At 50.1% G+C, this 17,832-nt stretch overlaps 1 protein-coding gene across 1 annotated transcript in view; it reads right to left on the bottom strand.

Annotated features, from left to right (window-relative positions):
- Positions 1–17,832, bottom strand: part of mdfi (MyoD family inhibitor) — a 142,834-nt gene that overhangs the window by 86,890 nt on the left and 38,112 nt on the right. Inside the window, exon 2 of the mRNA XM_086011735.1 lies at positions 11,155–11,271. Coding sequence (XP_085867861.1) covers positions 11,155–11,271 — 117 coding nt within the window. The remainder of the gene's footprint in view (positions 1–11,154; positions 11,272–17,832) is intronic.

Here is a 17,832-nt window from a genome sequence, read left to right as displayed (position 1 = left end):
ACCAGACTTGTCTAAGCGAATTCCTTTGGGGGGCACAGCAGAAACCAGTGTGTGTAGAAACTGTAATTGAGAGATTTCCTGTTGTTTCAGAAGCACTGAACATGAAACTGCTCATTGTTACTATGCAGCAACCTTCAATCACCCCGTCTCGGTACAGCGCGAACTGTCGGCTCTGGCAATATCTTTGCACCACGTCCAAAAAGACTAAGCCAGGTTTCTCATGTTTATCCCTGTTCCTTTCTCCAGTGTTCCAGCGGTGCGGGCGCTGACTGAAGCTGGGATGTGGTTGGATGGGCCTGGGCCGTCCTCTGGTACGTGGGGCGACTGTTCACTAGTGAGCTCACATTGAGACAGGGACCCTCTCACTTTACAGAGCTGCCAGGGCAAAGGGGCTTAGCGGAGCAACTACATTTTTTTTTTGCAGTGGGTTGTGTGGATTGTGTTGCGGTCTGAAAGGGGAATGGAATATTTTTTGGCATTTTCACTTAAATTTACTGTGGAGCTGGGCTGGAAGGGAGCGTAGGTCAGGTGATCAGTGCCACGCTGTTATAGCTCCATCACTGATCGGCGATCCCCACTATCAGCACAAGATTTACCCTCTGGCATTCTCATGAAGCACTCGCAGGTCAAGTACACCCTGGGTTGAGAAGATAACCAGCACTTCACCATAAAAGTACAAGATACAATGCAGAGCAATGCTCCCTCCACTCTGTGCCAGCAGGTGGTAACCCCAACTCCAGCGCCGTGACATCACCATTCCTGTGGCTTCGATGAGTGAAACAGTCAAACCAGCGGCAATTTGTGTCTAATTATCGGCAACTTTATTCTGCTTCTCACCCTGAGCTGGTTTGATTATACCCAAATTCATTTCGTAAAACTATAGAGATTTCAAGCACAAAGGATGGGCAATAAATGCCGGCCTTGCCAGCGACGCCCACATCCAGTGAATGAATAAAGAAAAGGTCCATTCGGTGGTGTCTGTGCCGGCTCTTTCCTAGAACAATCCCAGACTATTCCCACTGCCCCGCTCTCTCCCCATAGCCCTGTATCAATCCCAGACTAATCCCACTGCCCCGCTCTCTCCCCATAGCCCTGTATCAATCCCAGACTAATCCCACTGCCCTGCTCTCTCCCCATAGCCCTGTATCAATCCCAGACTAATCCCACTGCCCCGCTCTCTCCCCATAGCCCTGTATCAGTCCCAGACTAATCCCACTGCCCCACTCTCTCCCCATAGCCCTGTATCAATCCCAAACTAATCCCACTGCCCCGCTCTCTCCCCATAGCTCTGTATCAATCCCAGACTAATCCCACTGCCCCACTCTCTCCCCATAGCCCTGTATCAATCCCAAACTAATCCCACTGCCCTGCTCTCTCCCCATAGCCCTGTGTCAATCCCAGACTAACCCCACTGTCCCGCTCTCTCCCCATAGCCCTGTATCAATCCCAAACTAATCCCACTGCCCCGCTCTCTCCCCATAGCCCTGTATCAATCCCAAATGAATCCCACTGCCTGCTCTCTCCCCATAGCCCTGTATCAATCCCAAATGAATCCCACTGCCTGCTCTCTCCCCATAGCCCTGTATCAATCCCAAACTAATCCCACTGCCCCGCTCTCTCCCCATAGCCCTGTATCAATCCCAAATGAATCCCACTGCCTGCTCTCTCCCCATAGCCCTGTATCAATCCCAAATGAATCCCACTGCCTGCTCTCTCCCCTTAGCTCTGTATCAATCCCCAAACTAATCCCACAGCCCCGTTCTCTCCCCATAGCCCTGTATCAATCCCAAACTATTCCCACTGTCCCGCTCTGTCCCCATAGCCCTGTTTCAATCCCAAACTAATCCCACAGCCCCGTTCTCTCCTCATAGCCCTGTATCAATCCGAAACTAAACCCACTGCCCCGCTCTCTCCCCATAGCCATGTATCAAATCCCAAACTAATCCCACTGCCCCGCTCTCTCCCCATAGCCCTGTATCAATCCCAAACTAATCCCACTGCCTGCTCTCTCCCCATAGCCATCAATCCCAAACTAATCGCACTGCCCCGCTCTCTCCCCATAGCCCTGTATCAATCCCAAACTAATCCCACTGCCCCACTCTCTCCCCATAGCTCTGTATCAGTCCCCAAACTAATCCCACTGCCCCGCTCTCTCCCCATAGCCCTGTATCAATCCCAAACTAATCCCACTGCCCCGCTCTCTCCCCATAGCCCTGTATCAATCCCAAACTAATCCCACTGCCCCACTCTCTCCCCATAGCTCTGTATCAATCCCCAAACTAATCCCACTGCCCCGCTCTCTCCCCATAGCCCTGTATCAATCCCAAACTAATCCCACTGCCTGCTCTCTCCCCATAGCCCTGTATCAATCCCAAACTAATCCCACTGCCCCGCTCTCTCCCCATAGCCCTGTATCAATCCCCAAACTAATCTCACTGCCCCACTCTCTCTCCGTAGCCCTGTATCAAATTCAAACTAATCCCACTGCCCTGCTCTCTCCCCAAAGCTCTATATCCTCCTCTGTTTCAAAACAATTACCGATTTTCCTTTAAAAATTGTGATGGTCTCTCCCTCAACCACTGCCTGTGGCAAAGCATCTCATGGCCCAGCACCCACCTGCATAAAGAGAGTTCTCCTACCCTCTCTCCTATCTCTCTTTAAATCGATGACCCCCTTGTCGCTGACTCCCCAAACAGAAGAAACAGCCTTTCCTTATTCATCCAGTCAAAACGCGTCATAATTCTAAAAACGTCAATGTAATCTCCTCTTCTGCGCCTCTGCTCCAGTGGGTATTGCTGCAGTATCTCCAGTCTCTCATTATTATCTCTAGGTTCCATCTCTGGCATCAGCCTGGTGAATCCACACTGGATGCTCTCCGTGGCTTTAATGTCCTTTCTGTAATGGGGCCCTAACCAGTCTCTAACTGTGGCTGAACCAATGCCTTGTATAAATCTATCATTACTTCTTAACTCTTATACTCTATTCCCCTATTTATAAAACCCAAAATGCTAGTGGCCTTTCTTATGGCGTTATTTACCTGCATTTGCACTTTCAGGGAATTGTGAATCTGAACTTTGAGGTCTCCATGTATCCACGCTTCTAAGCATCTTTCCGTTGAATGTACATTCCCTCTCATTGTTTTTCCTCCTGGGATACATCACCTCTCTACATTAGATTTCACCTGGCACCCGTCTGCCCATTCCACTAACGATGCCCTTGTGAAATCTTTACAATTCTCTGGATTTGCCAAACCCTCTACTTTTGTGTAGTCAGCACATTTTCGAGGTCGTGCTCCCTATGCCCAGGTCCAAATCATTTCTAGAAACTTGAGAGCAAAAGTAGAGATAATATTGACCCCTGGGTACACCACTTCCAACTATCCTCCACTCCAAGCATCAATCAGCTATCTCAACTCTTGGTTTATCGTGCGTCATCCAACTTTCTGTCCATTCTGCTACATTTCCTTGTACACTGTTTATGTGGATGCTTTCCACAAGCCTCAGCGACACCTTATCGAATGATTTCTGAAAATCCGCATACAGCACATCTACCGCATTTCCTTTATCTGCACCATCAGTCACTACTACCTAAACGCGATTACATTAGTCAAACATGACTTGCCTTTAACAAATCCATGCTGCCTGTCTCTGATTAACTAATGGATTTCTAAATGCTCGTTCATTTTACCTCAAATTATGGATTCTATGTGTTTGCCCACAATTGACGTTAGACTTAAACGTTCACTCCCTCCACCACCAGCGCACCGTGGCTGCAGTGTGCACCATCTACAAGATGCACTGTAGCAACTCGCCAAGGCTTCTTCGGCAGCACCTTCCAAACCCGCTTCCACCTAGAAGGACAAGGGCAGCAGGTGCATGGGAACACCACCACCTGCAAGTTTCCCTCCAAGGCACACACCATCCTGACTTAGAAATATAATCGCCGTTCCTTCATCGTCGTTGGATCAAAATCCTGGAACTCCCTCCCTAGCAGCACTGTGGGAGCACCTTCACCACACGGACTGCAGCGGTTCAAGAAGGCGGCTCACCACCACCTTCTCAAGGGTGACTAGGGATGGGCAATAAATGCTGGCCTTGCCAGCGACGCCCACATCCCAGGAACAAATTTTAAAAAACTAACCGACCTATACTAAGCCAGATTTCCTTCTCTCCATTTCTGAAAGGAAGCCTCACATTGGCTACTGTCCAGTCCAATGGCACAATTAAAATATCGGAGGACCATTGACAAATTATAATCGGACCCTTGACTCTCTTCTCTCCGATTTACTTCAATATCCCAGGGTCGAAACATATCCATCTTGACTTCTGTTCATTTTTTCAGAACAAATTCTTTTTCTACAGTTATCTAACAATTGTTCCCCATCCTTCTCATGTGAGACCTTCACAGTAAGTTGAGAGAAGAGACTTTCAATGCATTACTGTGTGTTGGATTCAAACACAGTTTCCGGAGGTGAAAGTTGGAGGTTAACAGACTGCGTATGGTAGTGTGGGCGTTATGCTACGGGACTAGAAATCCAGAGAATGAGATTTCCAATCCTACCAAGGCACTTTGACAATTTGAATTCAGTTTTAAAAATCTGGAAATAAAAGGCCGTGATTTTCTCTACCTCGGCGGCGAGGTTGGTGGCGGGTCTCGGCCCCACTGCTGGCTCCATCCCGGCTTCCGACACGACTTTCCCCTGATTGGGCTAGTTAAGCCCGCCCAGCGCGTTTCCCAGCCAATTGAAGGAAGCGGGTCACAAGGGTAGGTGCTTGTGTGTTTTAGCCAATGTTCCTGTGAAGTTTCTGATAATGTGCTGTCAAACATTGAAACCTTTATTTTCAACACTTTGCATTCTTGGACAGATTTGTGTGAACCTTTGGAAGTGGCTTAGTGAGTTGCAGTGAATGGTGAGACATAACGGTACCCCCCGCAATGGTGATGAGTGTGAAAGGAATGGCTTAGGCATTGTAGGGATGCTTTATGGTGTTGGTGTGGGGTGGTGCCAACCTGGCGCATCATGTGACAGCCAGGGTGTACAGCATCAAGTGAAGTAAATCTGGCCATGGTGAGGCCATCCCTGACCTCCCGGGCAGCAATGTGGTCGGGTGCTGATGCCCTCTGTCCTGTGCAGCATCAGTTGATTGCGGAGAAGTTTGGTGTTGTTGCTGTTGGTGTTGGTGCTGCTGGTGTTGGGGCTGCTGGTGTTGGTGCTGCTGGTGTTGGTGCTGTTGGTGTTGGGGTTGCTGGTGTTGGGGCTGCTGGTGTTGGGGCTGCTGGTGTTGGGACTGCTGGTGTGCCTGGTGATGTTGGTGTGCCTGGTGATGTTGGTGTGCCTGGTGATGTTGGTGTTGGGGCTGATTTTAAATTTCACAGCTGACCCGCCACCAATTGGGTCCTCTGAGCGCCCACAAAATCGCGGCCAAAGATTCTGGTCTCAGTAAAAGTGACCCTGAAACTATCGGATTGTCGTAAAAACCCATCCAGTTCACTAATGTCCTTTAGGGAAGGAAGCCTGCCGTCCTTACCTGGTCAGGCCTATATGTGACTCCAGTTTAACACCAACCTCTGAACTGCCCTCTAATGTGGCCTAGCAAGCCCCCCCCCCACCCGGTTTGGGCAAGTAGGGATGAGCACAGCCCAAGAATAAATGAAAAGATGGTCATGTCTCGAGGAAGAGCAGTTTCTCAGCCTGAAGCCCATGCAGCAACTCCAAGAACAGATTTATATCATTTTTATACCACAAAAACAGCCTACATGAGTTTACCAGACTGTATCTCAATTCTTTGATCCCACAGGCATTTACTCTGGGCTGCAATAATCTACTCCCACATCAATCCTTAAACTTTCTCAATGTCAATTTTACCTCGCAAGCAATCATTTGCATATAGACCTTCAGGTTGTCAATGGTGACAGCCAATCAGAGATGGTTACATCACTTGCTGCCCTTCAAAACCCAATCTGTTTTTTAAGCTCACTTCATCGCCTTGCACCCCGCTGTCTACCTGGAGCTGTGCCGTGACATTGCCTCTGTGGCACACACTGTGTGCGCCTGCGGAATGGCTAGTCTCTGCCTGCCGCCTGCTGCGATCTGTAATAATAGTCAAGGAATCCAGAACAATTCAGGTTCCTTGCCAAACGCAGCCACATTAAAAAGAAGCATATTTTGGTAACAGGCTATTTTCACAGAGACTGGTATGAAAGAATGAATGTAATTCAAAGCAATGTTAATAAGACCCAGACTATACACTGGGATCCTCTAAATATCACCATCTGTGCCACTGTTTAATGCCACTGAGGTGAGGTTGTCAGCGCTCCACATTTCAACTGGGTAGGGTGACTTTGTTTTTACTGGCCTGGCCAATACTTTTTCAAGTGTAGAACCAGGACACAGGAACCCAATTTTCTGCTGGGTTTCTGTCCAATTTTTGGTTGGGCCCGAGATCGATAGTCAGCTGGGGAGTCATTCCCGCTAGCTCCCCGCTGATTGTCACCACGGCCAGGATTACCTGCTGGAAGTTGCAGATCATCAGGGGTACAGAGCGCTGATGCTCTGTAGGGTTTGAAGGTGAGCCCGAGAATTTTACCGGTGATTCACTCACTGTGCTGGACTGAAAACTATTCCAAAAATCAGCAACTCCTGAGTAAGAAGTGAGTCTTTGTATTTAATTTGTGGCTTAATGATCGCACCACCGATTCTCCTTCACTGGTTCTGAGCAAAGCTCCTTCCAACATCAACCTCAACAATTTTAAAAGCTGTGGTTCTGCCCCATGGCCATTCAGGAGAGAAGTTAGGAAACACTTCTTCTCGCAAAGGGTGGTAGAAGTGTGGACCTCTCTCTCACAAAGAGCAATAGATGCTGGGGCTCAGTTAATAATTTAAAATCTGAGATTGATAGATTTTTGCTAGCCAAGGGTATAAAAGGATATGGATCTGAGGTGAGTTAAGATACCGATCAGCCATGATCTCATTGAATGACAGAACAAGCTCGAGGGGCTGAATGTCCTCCTCCTGTTCCTATGTTCCTCCATCTCAAATGTGTTTCTTTCCCAATGAGAACAGATTTGTTTTTCTTCATGATTCAGCGATCTCCAACTTGGAGCCACTGTTGCTGCCCTTCACCGAATCCTTCCCACTCCCAGTGCACTCCGTCAGATCAGTGACTGCAGTTGAACATTCATTGATGTTCTACCAAGGGTTGGAGGGCCATCATTGTACAAGGGAAGCGCTCAGTCTCTGGGTGTAACTTGAATGATCCACCTCACTTCACAGGTCCTGAAACAATTTATCTGACTATTCCACTGTTTCCCCTCCTGCCTGGTGGATAGTGATTCTCGCTGGAGAAGTTCTGGTCACCCTCTGGTACATTGTCCAAGTGGCCATTTTTCAAGCGTGAACCAAGAAAATGTCAGCGTAGTATTCAACTAGGGGAGGAAATCATTGTCTCCAATCCCAGCTTCACTCAAAATTCACACACACCTGGTTCCCAGCAGCAGTGGTGGCTGGACGGAGCTCAGTGATGGGCCTTGGGCTGGTTTATCCTTCCTGTAGCCTTGTTGTAGCGCCCAAACCGACTGAGATCAACTAACTCAGCACTGGCCGAGGACCGGGCCTGGCACCATCCGGTTCTGTACGGTCACGTCAGATGCTCCATTCCTCTATTTAGCCATTGCGGGAGCTGCTCCTGAACAGGCTAGCCCAACGCACTCAGCAATGTGGCCGTTATAGAGCTTGCTATAATTTTCACGATTGTTCTTTATTTAAATAAAGCTTTCAAATATGCAACAGTCTGTCCAGAAACATAAATTGCAATCATTCATTGAACCAGAGAATGATGCAGCACAGAGCGAGGCCATTTGGCCCATCGTGCCTGTGCCGGCTCTTTGAGCGAGCTCTCCCATTAGTCCCACTCCCCCTGCTCTTTCCCCAGAGCCCTGCAAATTGTTCCCCTTCAATCATTTATCCAATTCCCTTTTGAAAGTTACCATTGAATCTGCTTCCAGCGCCCTTTCAGGCAGCGCGTTCCAGATCACAACAACTCACTGTGTAAAGACAATTCTCCTCCTCTCCCCTCTGGGTAGGTGGGATTGATGGATATGATGAGAAGGTGAATAGGTGGATCCATCAAACTGTGCAGATGTGTTGGGTCTAATGGCCTTTTCCTGTTCTTAAAATGACTCATGCTCTTATTCCGTGCCCGTCATCCAATTGGAATCAGTTGTGCTGTTCTTGTGCCATGGATTAATACTCATGGAGCCCCTTCAATACGCAGCGATCTATAATCACAATCTGGGTCACGGATCTACTTTGCTGAAGTGAAGCTCAAGCCTCGACATTTCCAACTCTGCTTCTAAGTTGCAACAATTCTCTTAAAATGTTTACCCTTCTCGCTGACTCACAAGTTAGCATGTTTCTAGAAGATGTGCTTGGCTGGCAAAGCTTCCCTCTGTCTCTGCAGCTTTCAGTTAAATCGCTGTGGAACTTGTGGCATTAGTCTTTAGCAATAGGAGCCAGACGTTGGCAGCCAAGGGCCCAAGAACTACTTCGTGAGTAAAACAGCTTCTTCAAGCTGCTTTCAGCTGCTTTGCCTGCCTTCTCTCCCAATTCACTCTTGGAGTTCCACAAAATTCTCCCGGCCAAGAGGCAAGACCCCAACTTGCTCCTGTGTCCCTGGCAATGTCACTCTGAAACCAGGCATGAGGAGGTGTTTAAAACTAACCCGAGTGTGACTCCCTCCCTCTCTCGCTCACCCCCCCTCTCGCTCGCACCCTCCCTCGCTCGCACCCTCCCTCGCTCGCACCCTCCCTCGCTCGCACCCTCCCTCGCTCGCACCCTCCCTCGCTCCCTCCCTCGCTCGCACCCTCCCTCGCTCGCACCCTCCCTCTCTCGCTCCCTCCCTCGCTCGCTCCCTCCCTCGCTCGCTCCCTCCCTCGCTCGCACCCTCCCTCGCTCGCACCCTCCCTCGCTCGCACCCTCCCTCGCACCCTCCCTCGCTCGCACCCTCCCTCGCTCGCACCCTCTCTCGCTCGCACCCTCCCTCGCTCGCACCATCCCTCGCTCGCACCCTCCCTCGCTCGCACCCTCCCTCGCTCGCACCCTCCCTCCCTCGCTCGCACCCTTCCCTCGCTCGCACCCTTCCCTCGCTCGCACCCTTCCCTCGCTCGCACCCTTCCCTCGCTCGCACCCTTCCCTCGCTCGCTCCCTCCCTCGCTCCCTCCCTCACTCACTCCCTCTCTCACTCACTCCCTCTCTCACTCACTCCCTCTCTCCCTCTCACCCTCTCTCTCACTCCCTCCCTCCCTCCCTCTCTCCCTCTCTCTCTCCCTCTCTCTCTCCCTCACTCCCTCCCACCCTCTCTCTCACTCCCTCCCTCCCTCTCTCCCTCACTCTCTCCCTCCCTCCCTCTCTCGCTCTCCCTCACTCCCTCCCACCCTCTCTCTCTCTCTCCCTCCCTCACTCACTCCCTCCCTCTCTCCCTCCCTCCCTCTCGGCCTATGTTTGGCGCAGTGATGCACCGAGTTGGGGATGCTGTCACTGCTCAGCATTGGGTTTTTTTAATGCCCAGCATCAATAAGATGCGAAGAGAGAAACTCGGTGGTAACGTTACATGTCCGCACTCCCCAACTGCCCAGCGTGGTTCTGTGTCACACAGGACAAAGTAGCCCAGAGTCGGTGCTCGGTCTGGGTTGATTTGGTTGAGCAGAGATGTGGGAATAGCTGGGTTACTAGCATTAGCCTCAGCGGCCCTGAGCTCGGGAGGAGTCCGGAGATTGGGTGAGAGCAGGATCTGACTTCACCGTCATGCCCACCGCACAGTCCAAAACCCTGCCCATGCTCACTATCTAAGCTCATCCTTGGAGAGTGGCCACTTGAAGAAGGTACCAGAGGGCTTGTGGAACTGTACCCCAGCAGGAGTCAGCGACTTTAGGAGGAGAGAGGACAAAATTAGATGGGAAGGGGAGCTTGTGGGAGGAGGAATATGGAATTCTGGCCTACTTAAGAACACAAGAACATAAGAATTAGGAGCAGGAGTCGGCCATTCGGCCCCTCGAGCCTGCTCCGCCATTCAATAAGATCATGTCTGATCTTCGACCTCAACTCCACTTTCCTGCACTATCCCCATATCCCTTGAGTCCAAAAATCTATCGATCTCAGCTTTGAATATACTCATCGACTGAGCAACCACAGCCCTCTGGGGTGGAGAAGTCCAAAGATTCACAACCCTCTGAGTGAAGAAATTCCTCCTCATCTCAGTCCTAAATGGCCAACCCCTTATCCCGAGACTATGCCCCCTAGTTCTAGACTCTGCAGCCAGGGGGAAACAACCTCTCAGCATCTACCCTGGCAATCTCTCTCAGAATATTATGGGGGGAAAATTGAGTCACGCCCCCTTTGGGGCGCTAACTGCGCTACTTTTAGTGCCCCGAAAAAATTAGCGCCCTCGCTGCCGAAATTCATCGGTAGTGCCCCAAGAGGGAAGTGGGGCGCTTCCCCTCTTGGGGCACTGAGAGGGAATATTGCGGCGCTATGTGCTGCAGCGCCACGCTCTGCGGCACATCGCGCCGCGGTACTGCAGTCCTTCCTCCACTTCTTAAAGGGGAGGGGCCTAGCGCAGCGTGACCCAGGGCCCAGCTGGGCCACCAGGGATCAGAATGCCAGCAATGGAGCCCGGCACTCAAGAGAAATGCCGGGCTCACGGAGCGCAGCTCGCACTCCGCGGTGGGGTTGCTCAGGAGGCCAGGGACAGCAACGGGGGCAGGTGCTGGCAGGCGGCCAGCAACAAAAATGGCAGCTCGGCACCTCACCTTTAATTGGTGCCGCCCTGGCCGCAGGTAGGCCTCCTGACCCTGTCGGACATAAGTCAGGGGGCGCTACCGAAGATCGCGGCCGGGGCGCTAACAGGAGGCGCAGAGCAACTGAATATTTAGGCCTCTATGTTTCAATGAGATCACCTCTCATTCTGCTAAACTCCAGAGAATACAGGCCCATTCTACTCAATCTACATATACTTTTAATATCTGTATTGAAGTGTTTGCGTCAGTCAAGGGAGCAGAGTTTTTAATCTCTATCTCACCTATTCGAGAGTTAGGACATGCATTAACCCTTCAGCAAGCACCCTATCTTGTCTAAGCATGACAAGCAGTTGGACTTACAGGTTATGGCGTCTACTGCTGTACTGGGACCTCCTGCCTGTAGAGCTGCCAGCTCCTCGAATGGTGCCGTGTCCTCTCTCGACAACACGTGATCTTCTGTGCCTTCATTTTCATCATCTGCAACTAGAGTAAATCTGCTGTTACAACCAACATCACTAAAAACAGATGATTGGGTCATTATCACAGTGCTGTGTGTGGGAGCTTGCTGTGCGCAAATTGGCTGCCGCGTTTCCCACATTACAACAGTGACTACACTTCAAAAGTACTTCATTGACTGTAAAGTGCTTTGAGATGTCCTGGAAGGCGTTATATAAACGCCAAGTCCTTTCTTTCAATTATGTGTAAGTGTCAGGTGAGAGGTTATTTGAAATGGCCTGTGGTTGCGTGGATCTGTTTGATACCAGAGCCCACGTTGAAGTCCAGCTGGGCTTCTAAGGGAGACAGATGTTCTGCAAAACAGATGTTGACCAAAGACTATTCTGTCCTTATGATCCAAAATATTAAAATATGGGAATCTTCGTATAATTTTTTAGATGATGTAAAACTTATGATCAATGTTCCCCCTAGTTTTTTTTGGGGGGGTGCGCGGCCCATTCAAAGTTTCGTGCTTGCGCGAAATTCCACATGTAAAAAGCCGGTCCCGGGCTGCGCAATCCGGCAGACAGCTGTGCTGCCGCGCAGTTTAGAGGGAACGTTGCTTATTATCAATCCCTGTTTATTTCCAAACCATGGCAATTCTGCAAGAGCAATGATACGAATGCCTGAATAAAACCAATTAATGTATTTACATCAGAAATCCTCCTCCTTGTCTCTCTGAAGGATGAATAAAGTCTCACACCAGACAACACCCGAGAAAAACGTTCATTTGTAGAAAATAGAAAAATTCTATAAACAGTCTATTTGTTCCATGAAACTCTTTGGGATAAACACTATGGGGGGAAAATTCGGTTGCTTTGCGCCTCCCGTTAGAAGAGGGCGCTAATGGGGCACAAAGCAACTAGCGCCCGGGCGCAGCGATGTTTGCGCCGCTCGCAAAATTGACCAGACATTTGCGGCAGCGCTAAACACAACCACCACGACCTCCTGCGCCCACGGATCGTGATGTCAGTCGAGCGTGCAACGCCCCGTTAGTGCCCCAGACCGGATATTGAGTGGCGCCCCCTGCCTTTCCGCCTGCCGCTAGCAACGACAGGTTGAGGGGAGCGTTTTGTGGTCGGGAAGGGACTGAGGGAGTGCCATTTAAAGGCGACCACTTCCTGCCATTTTTTGTCGGCGACATTTTTGCACCACGCATTCTGAGAGAGAGAGCGAGAGAGAGAGACTTCTGGAGAGATTCAACTCTGTGTGAAGGAGTTTTGGGTACTGAGCAGCACTTTGCAGGTTCATCTTGATTTGACCTTCCTTGCATCGATTTAGAAGAGACTGTGGGGGCTGCACTCTGAACTCTTTCCCTGGGCCTCTCCATTGTTCTTTCCAGCAGATTTGATGTACAGGTCTCGCCAGGCCGAGGTTCAAGGCTGCAATGAGCAGGGTGTGGATGGAGAGCAAGATCGACCCTCCCCTTTAAGAACTGGCCGGCACCAGTGTGTCTGTGTTCCATTGCTGACTGACATCACATGAGCTTCGCCAGCGCTCTGAGGTAGCGCCTCGCTGCTCAGCGTTAGCGAATTAAGACAGGTGTGAAGCGCCTGATTTAGCGCTCCAATCACCTCCAGGGGCGATAGAAGCCAAGTTTGCAGTCGGCGGCGATAATTAGCACCAGGCGCTAAACTTTGCGCCCGGCCGATAATTGCGCCCCAAACGGGGCGATACCGAATTTCTCCCCCTAAAAACACACACCTGTAACTGTGACTCTCAGAAACCATCAGCTCATCTTAAAAATTTTCTGCCTCAGGTTCATGTGCAATTAGTAGGAGGAGAAAGTTAGCAGATTGGGAAATACGATTGATTGCACTGCTGAAACTGACCTTTCAAATCTTCCCCCAATGGTCCTTAGCAACGCAGGTTGCCACATGAGCATTGGTTGCAGCCCCCATTGTTGGAGGATATGTTGTATGACATATTTCCCTCATTTGAATGGGGTTGTAATATACCCGTCCGTCCGTCTGTGGGCAGACATGCTCTGTGCCTGTCCCCACCGTGACTGATAATTCTGACAGCAACATCAACAACTTGTATTTATATAGCGCCTTTAATGTAGTAAAACATCCCAAGGCGCTGCAGAGCAGGGTTACAAGACAAAAAATTTGACACCGAACAACATAAGGATAAATTAGGGCAGGTGACCAAAAGCTTGGTCAAAGAGGTAGGTTTTAAGGAGCATCTTAAAGGAGGAAAGAGAGGTAGAGAGGCGGAGAGGTTTAGGCAGGGAATTCCAGAGCTTAGGGCCTAGACAACAGAAGGCACGGCCACCAATGGTTGAGCGATTATAATCAGGGATGCTCAAGTGGCCAGAATTGGAGGATCGCAGATATCTCGGCGGGTTGTGGGGCTGAAGGAGATTACAGAGATAGGGAGGGGTGAGGCCATGGAGGGATTTGAAAACAAGGATGAGAATTTTGAAATCGAGGCGTTGCTTAACCGGGAGCTAATGTCGGTCAGCGAGCACAGGGGTGATGGGTGAACGGGACTTGGTGCGAGTTAGGACACGGGCAGCCGAGTTTTGGATGACCTCAGGTTTACGTAGGGTGGAATGTGGGAGGCCAGCCAGGAGTGCGTTGGAATAGTCAAGTCTAGAGGTAACAAGGGCATGGATGAGGGTTTCAGTAGCGGATGAGCTGAGGCAAGGGCGGAGATGGGCGATGTTACGGCGGTGGAAGTAGGCGGTCTTTGTTATGCTGCGGATATGTGGTCGGAAGCTCATTTCGGGGTCAAATACGACACCAAGGTTGCGAACAGTGTGGTTCAGCCTCAGACAGATGTTAGGGAGAGGGATGGAGTCAGTGGCTAGGGAACGGAGCTTGTGGCGAGGACCGAAAACAATGGCTTCGGTCTTCCCAATATTTAATTGGAGAAAATTTCTGCTGATCCAGAACTGGATGTCGGACAAGCAGTCTGACAATTTAGACACCGTGGAGGGGTCGAGAGAACTGGTGGTGAGGTAGAGCTGGGTGTCATCAGCCTACATGTGGAAATTGATGAGGGGCAACATGTAGATGAGAAATAGGAGGGGCCAATAATTCTGACAGGTGAGAAAATGGGCCAGGAATTCAACCTGACCAGTTCCTGCCCCAAACCCCACCCTCGCCCGCCCGGAAATCCATCCAGTAAGGCCCCCAAGACCAGAGAATGTTCGGGACATATTGAAAGATGGCCGCACCCACGGACTGTTCCAGAAGACAATGCGAGCCTTTCACCGCAGGGAGAGAACTTGGACTTGGGATAGAGATGGGTGAATCAGATCTGCTGGAAACATTTATAGAGCGATACGGGGAAGGTGGGAATAGGTAATTAGGGTGGGAGGAGGCTCGTGTGGACCATAAACACTAGCATAGACCAGTGGGGCCGAATGGCCTGTTTGTGTGCCGTCGATTCCCTGTAATTCTATGTGACGATGTGTCTCGCCTCAGTTTTCTGCAGACGATGCATTTCTGCTGCGAGAACGTTGTGCAGACTGAGGTAACACAAACAGTTGATGCTTGTGCTCCTGTTATTTATCTGTTTTCTGTTCCAATACTTGGAGCGCATAGATTTGTGGAATTACGACAAAAGGACAAATGAGCCAGTGTAAATGGGGAGGTTGTGTGTGAGCAGTGAGTCACTTAACCTCAAGCATGAGTCTGAGCATCAAGCTGTCTGAATCCAGTCTCCAGGTGTAAATACACACACTGCTGTTAGTTATTAACCCATACGTTGGAGAATTGCTCAGCACTGCACAGTGCACACATGCAGAGTCTAACCTGAGCTATTTTGCCACAAGGATATCAACACAGCTAAAACTCTAAGGGGAAAAATTCATTGGCAGGCTGATTTTTTCCCCCCGCCCGCCACCTCCCCTTTAGTTAGCGCCCCGTGAGCCTCCTGCCGCTCCGTTCCTGCCTCCTGTCATCACCCGGCGCAGATTCAGGGGGCGCGGGCCAATTTTGCAGGCGGGGAGAAAACGGGGCGCTGCGCACGGTGATGATGTCATCATTGCTTGCACAGTGGAGCGGGGGCGCTACCGGTTACCGCCGCTGCTAAACTCCCGCTGAATTTATCAGGAGCCGTTAACGAGAGGCACAAATGCACCAAATTTCTAGCTCAAAATGCCTGAGGAGATAAGGATAGAATTGGAAAAGGGTGTTCAACCATCCCGCTGTCTCCTCTGATGAGCCATGTACAATTCCTGCTTCAATGACTCCCCCTAATTTATGTAATCTCCAAGGGGAAGTGACTAACTGCTGGGAAATCTTCCAAGGGCAGGTTAGTCTTCAGGGCAGAGTCATAGAGTCATAGAGTTATACAGCACAGAAAGAGGCCCTTCAGCCCATCGTGTCCACGCCGACCATCAAGCCCTGTCTATTCTAATCCCATTTTCCAGCACTTGGTCCATAGCCTTGTATGCTATGGCGTTTCAAGTGCTCATCTAAATGCTTCTTGAATGTTGTGAGGGCTCCTGCCTCTACCACCCTTTCAGGCAGTGAGTTCCAGATTCCAACCACCCTCTGGGTGAAAAAGTTTTTCCTCAAATCCCCTCTAAACCTCCTGCCCCTTACCTTGAAACTATGCCCCCTGGTTATTGACCCCTCTACTAAGTGGAAAAGTTCCTTTCTATCTACCCTATCTATGCCCCTCATAATTTTGTACACCTCAATCAGGTTCCCCCTCAGCCTTCTCTGCTCTAAGGAAAACAACCCCAGCCTGTCCAGTCTCTCTTCATAGCTGAAGCGCTCCAGCCCAGGTAACATCCTGGTGAATCTCCTCTGCACCCTCTCCAATGCAACCACATCCCTCCTATAGTGTGGCGACCAGAACTGCACACAATATTCCAGTTGTGGCCTAACTAGCCTTTTGTACATGGTAAAAGGTGAAAAAAAAAGCTGGGAGTAAGAATGTACGTCGGGGAACTCTTTCAACCAAAGGACATTGACTCATGGGCTAACTTATCAGGGAAATAGGTTGAGGTGGACAGTATGAATGTGGTCAAATGGTAACTAGATGTGTTTCAGGACAGAGAAGGGGGATATGTTGAGAAGGTGAGTAGGTGGGGTTGGGGTATATGGGGAGATGGTGGTAGGTAGGGTTGAGGGATATGAGGAGATGGTGGTAGGTAGGGTTGAGGGATATGAGGAGATGGTGGTAGGTGGGGCTGAGGGATATGGGGAGAAGGTGGGTAGGTGGGGTTGGGAGATATGGGGAGATGGTGATAGGTGGTGTTGAGAGTTGTGGTGATGGGCAGGTGGCCGGTTCCCTTCACTCATGAACCAGTTGGGTTTTTACAGCAATCTAGCAGCTTTCATACACACATTGTCTGGTACTAGCTCACAAACTACTGGATTTGCTGAATTTAATTTCACAACAGTGGGACTTGGACTCACGCCCACTAGGTTGCCAGTCCAGTCTTGTAATCACGAGCCTAACATACCATGTCCCACCTCTGGTGAAGATAGTTGTATGCAACAGCACTGACAGCACAAAAGCCAAGCCCATGTCTGTTCAGAGCCTCGGTATTGAGCAGTGGAACTCTCAGTCAGGCCTGGGGTCATCGGCCATGCACCTGCACTTCACCTTTGACCCACCTGGATTTGGGATCTTGGACTGAGCTGGGATTCAGTGGTATTCCTGCTCCTTCACTTAGAATTATAGAATCACAGAATAGCACAGCACGGAAGGAGGCCATTCGGCCCATCGAGTCTGTGCCGGCTCTTTCGAAGAGCAATCCAGTCAGTCCCACTCTCCCGCTCTTTCCCCAGATCCCTGCAATTTTTTCTCCTTCAGGTATTTATCCAATTCCCTTTTGAAGGCTACTATTGACTCTGTTTCCACCGCCCTATCAGGCAGCGCATTCCAAATCCCAACCACTCGCTCCGCAAAAAAGCTTTTCTCCTACAAATGAAAGTCAAGGGATGCTGTTGGGAGGCAGGTTTATTCCAATAAAATGGCTCTGGTAAAGCAATTAAAAACTATTCCAACCAAAATGTTATTCTCTTACTGCAGGGCAGTGCCTGGCTTCGAACTGCTAACAACCCACAGTAGCATGGTCGAAATTACTGCTGAACCTCGACACTTGCAAATGGTGGAAGCGGCATTCAATGGGGTTTGCTGTGTGTCCGTGCTGTGGTTAAGAGGATGGTGACAGTGCACTCACACATATTATGGTGAGTTGTCCTGTTTGTCAGGTGCTCCTGGTCACCTGCTGTCCACCTCATGACGGCTCAAGCCCACAATTGTCAGCTGTCTGACGATCAACTGCTGACCATCCTTCTTGGGGCTGGAGCCGAGTGGGATCTTTTTGGCATCAAGATGATTCCAAAAATGATACGCCTGGTGATGGAAGATGGGAATTGAGGTAGTCCTCCATGGAAAACCCGTTCGTCCAACATCTGAGCTCGGCCTGGCCCTCCACTGTCGATTGATCTGGAAATGGACAGATAGAACCCTCATTGTGTAAACTGGCTGCCGTGTTTCCTGACTACACTTCCAAAATACGTCATTGGCTTTGGGACGTCCTGAGGTCATGAAAGAAATGCAAGTCTTCCT

The sequence above is a fragment of the Somniosus microcephalus genome, chromosome 18 (genome assembly GCF_052327205.1).
Source record: "Somniosus microcephalus isolate GS21.2 chromosome 18, FLI_Smic_1.0, whole genome shotgun sequence".
NCBI classification, from domain to species: domain Eukaryota; kingdom Metazoa; phylum Chordata; class Chondrichthyes; order Squaliformes; family Somniosidae; genus Somniosus; species Somniosus microcephalus.
Note: the sequence above shows the minus strand (reverse complement) of the source record. Positions and strands in the feature narration are given on the sequence as shown.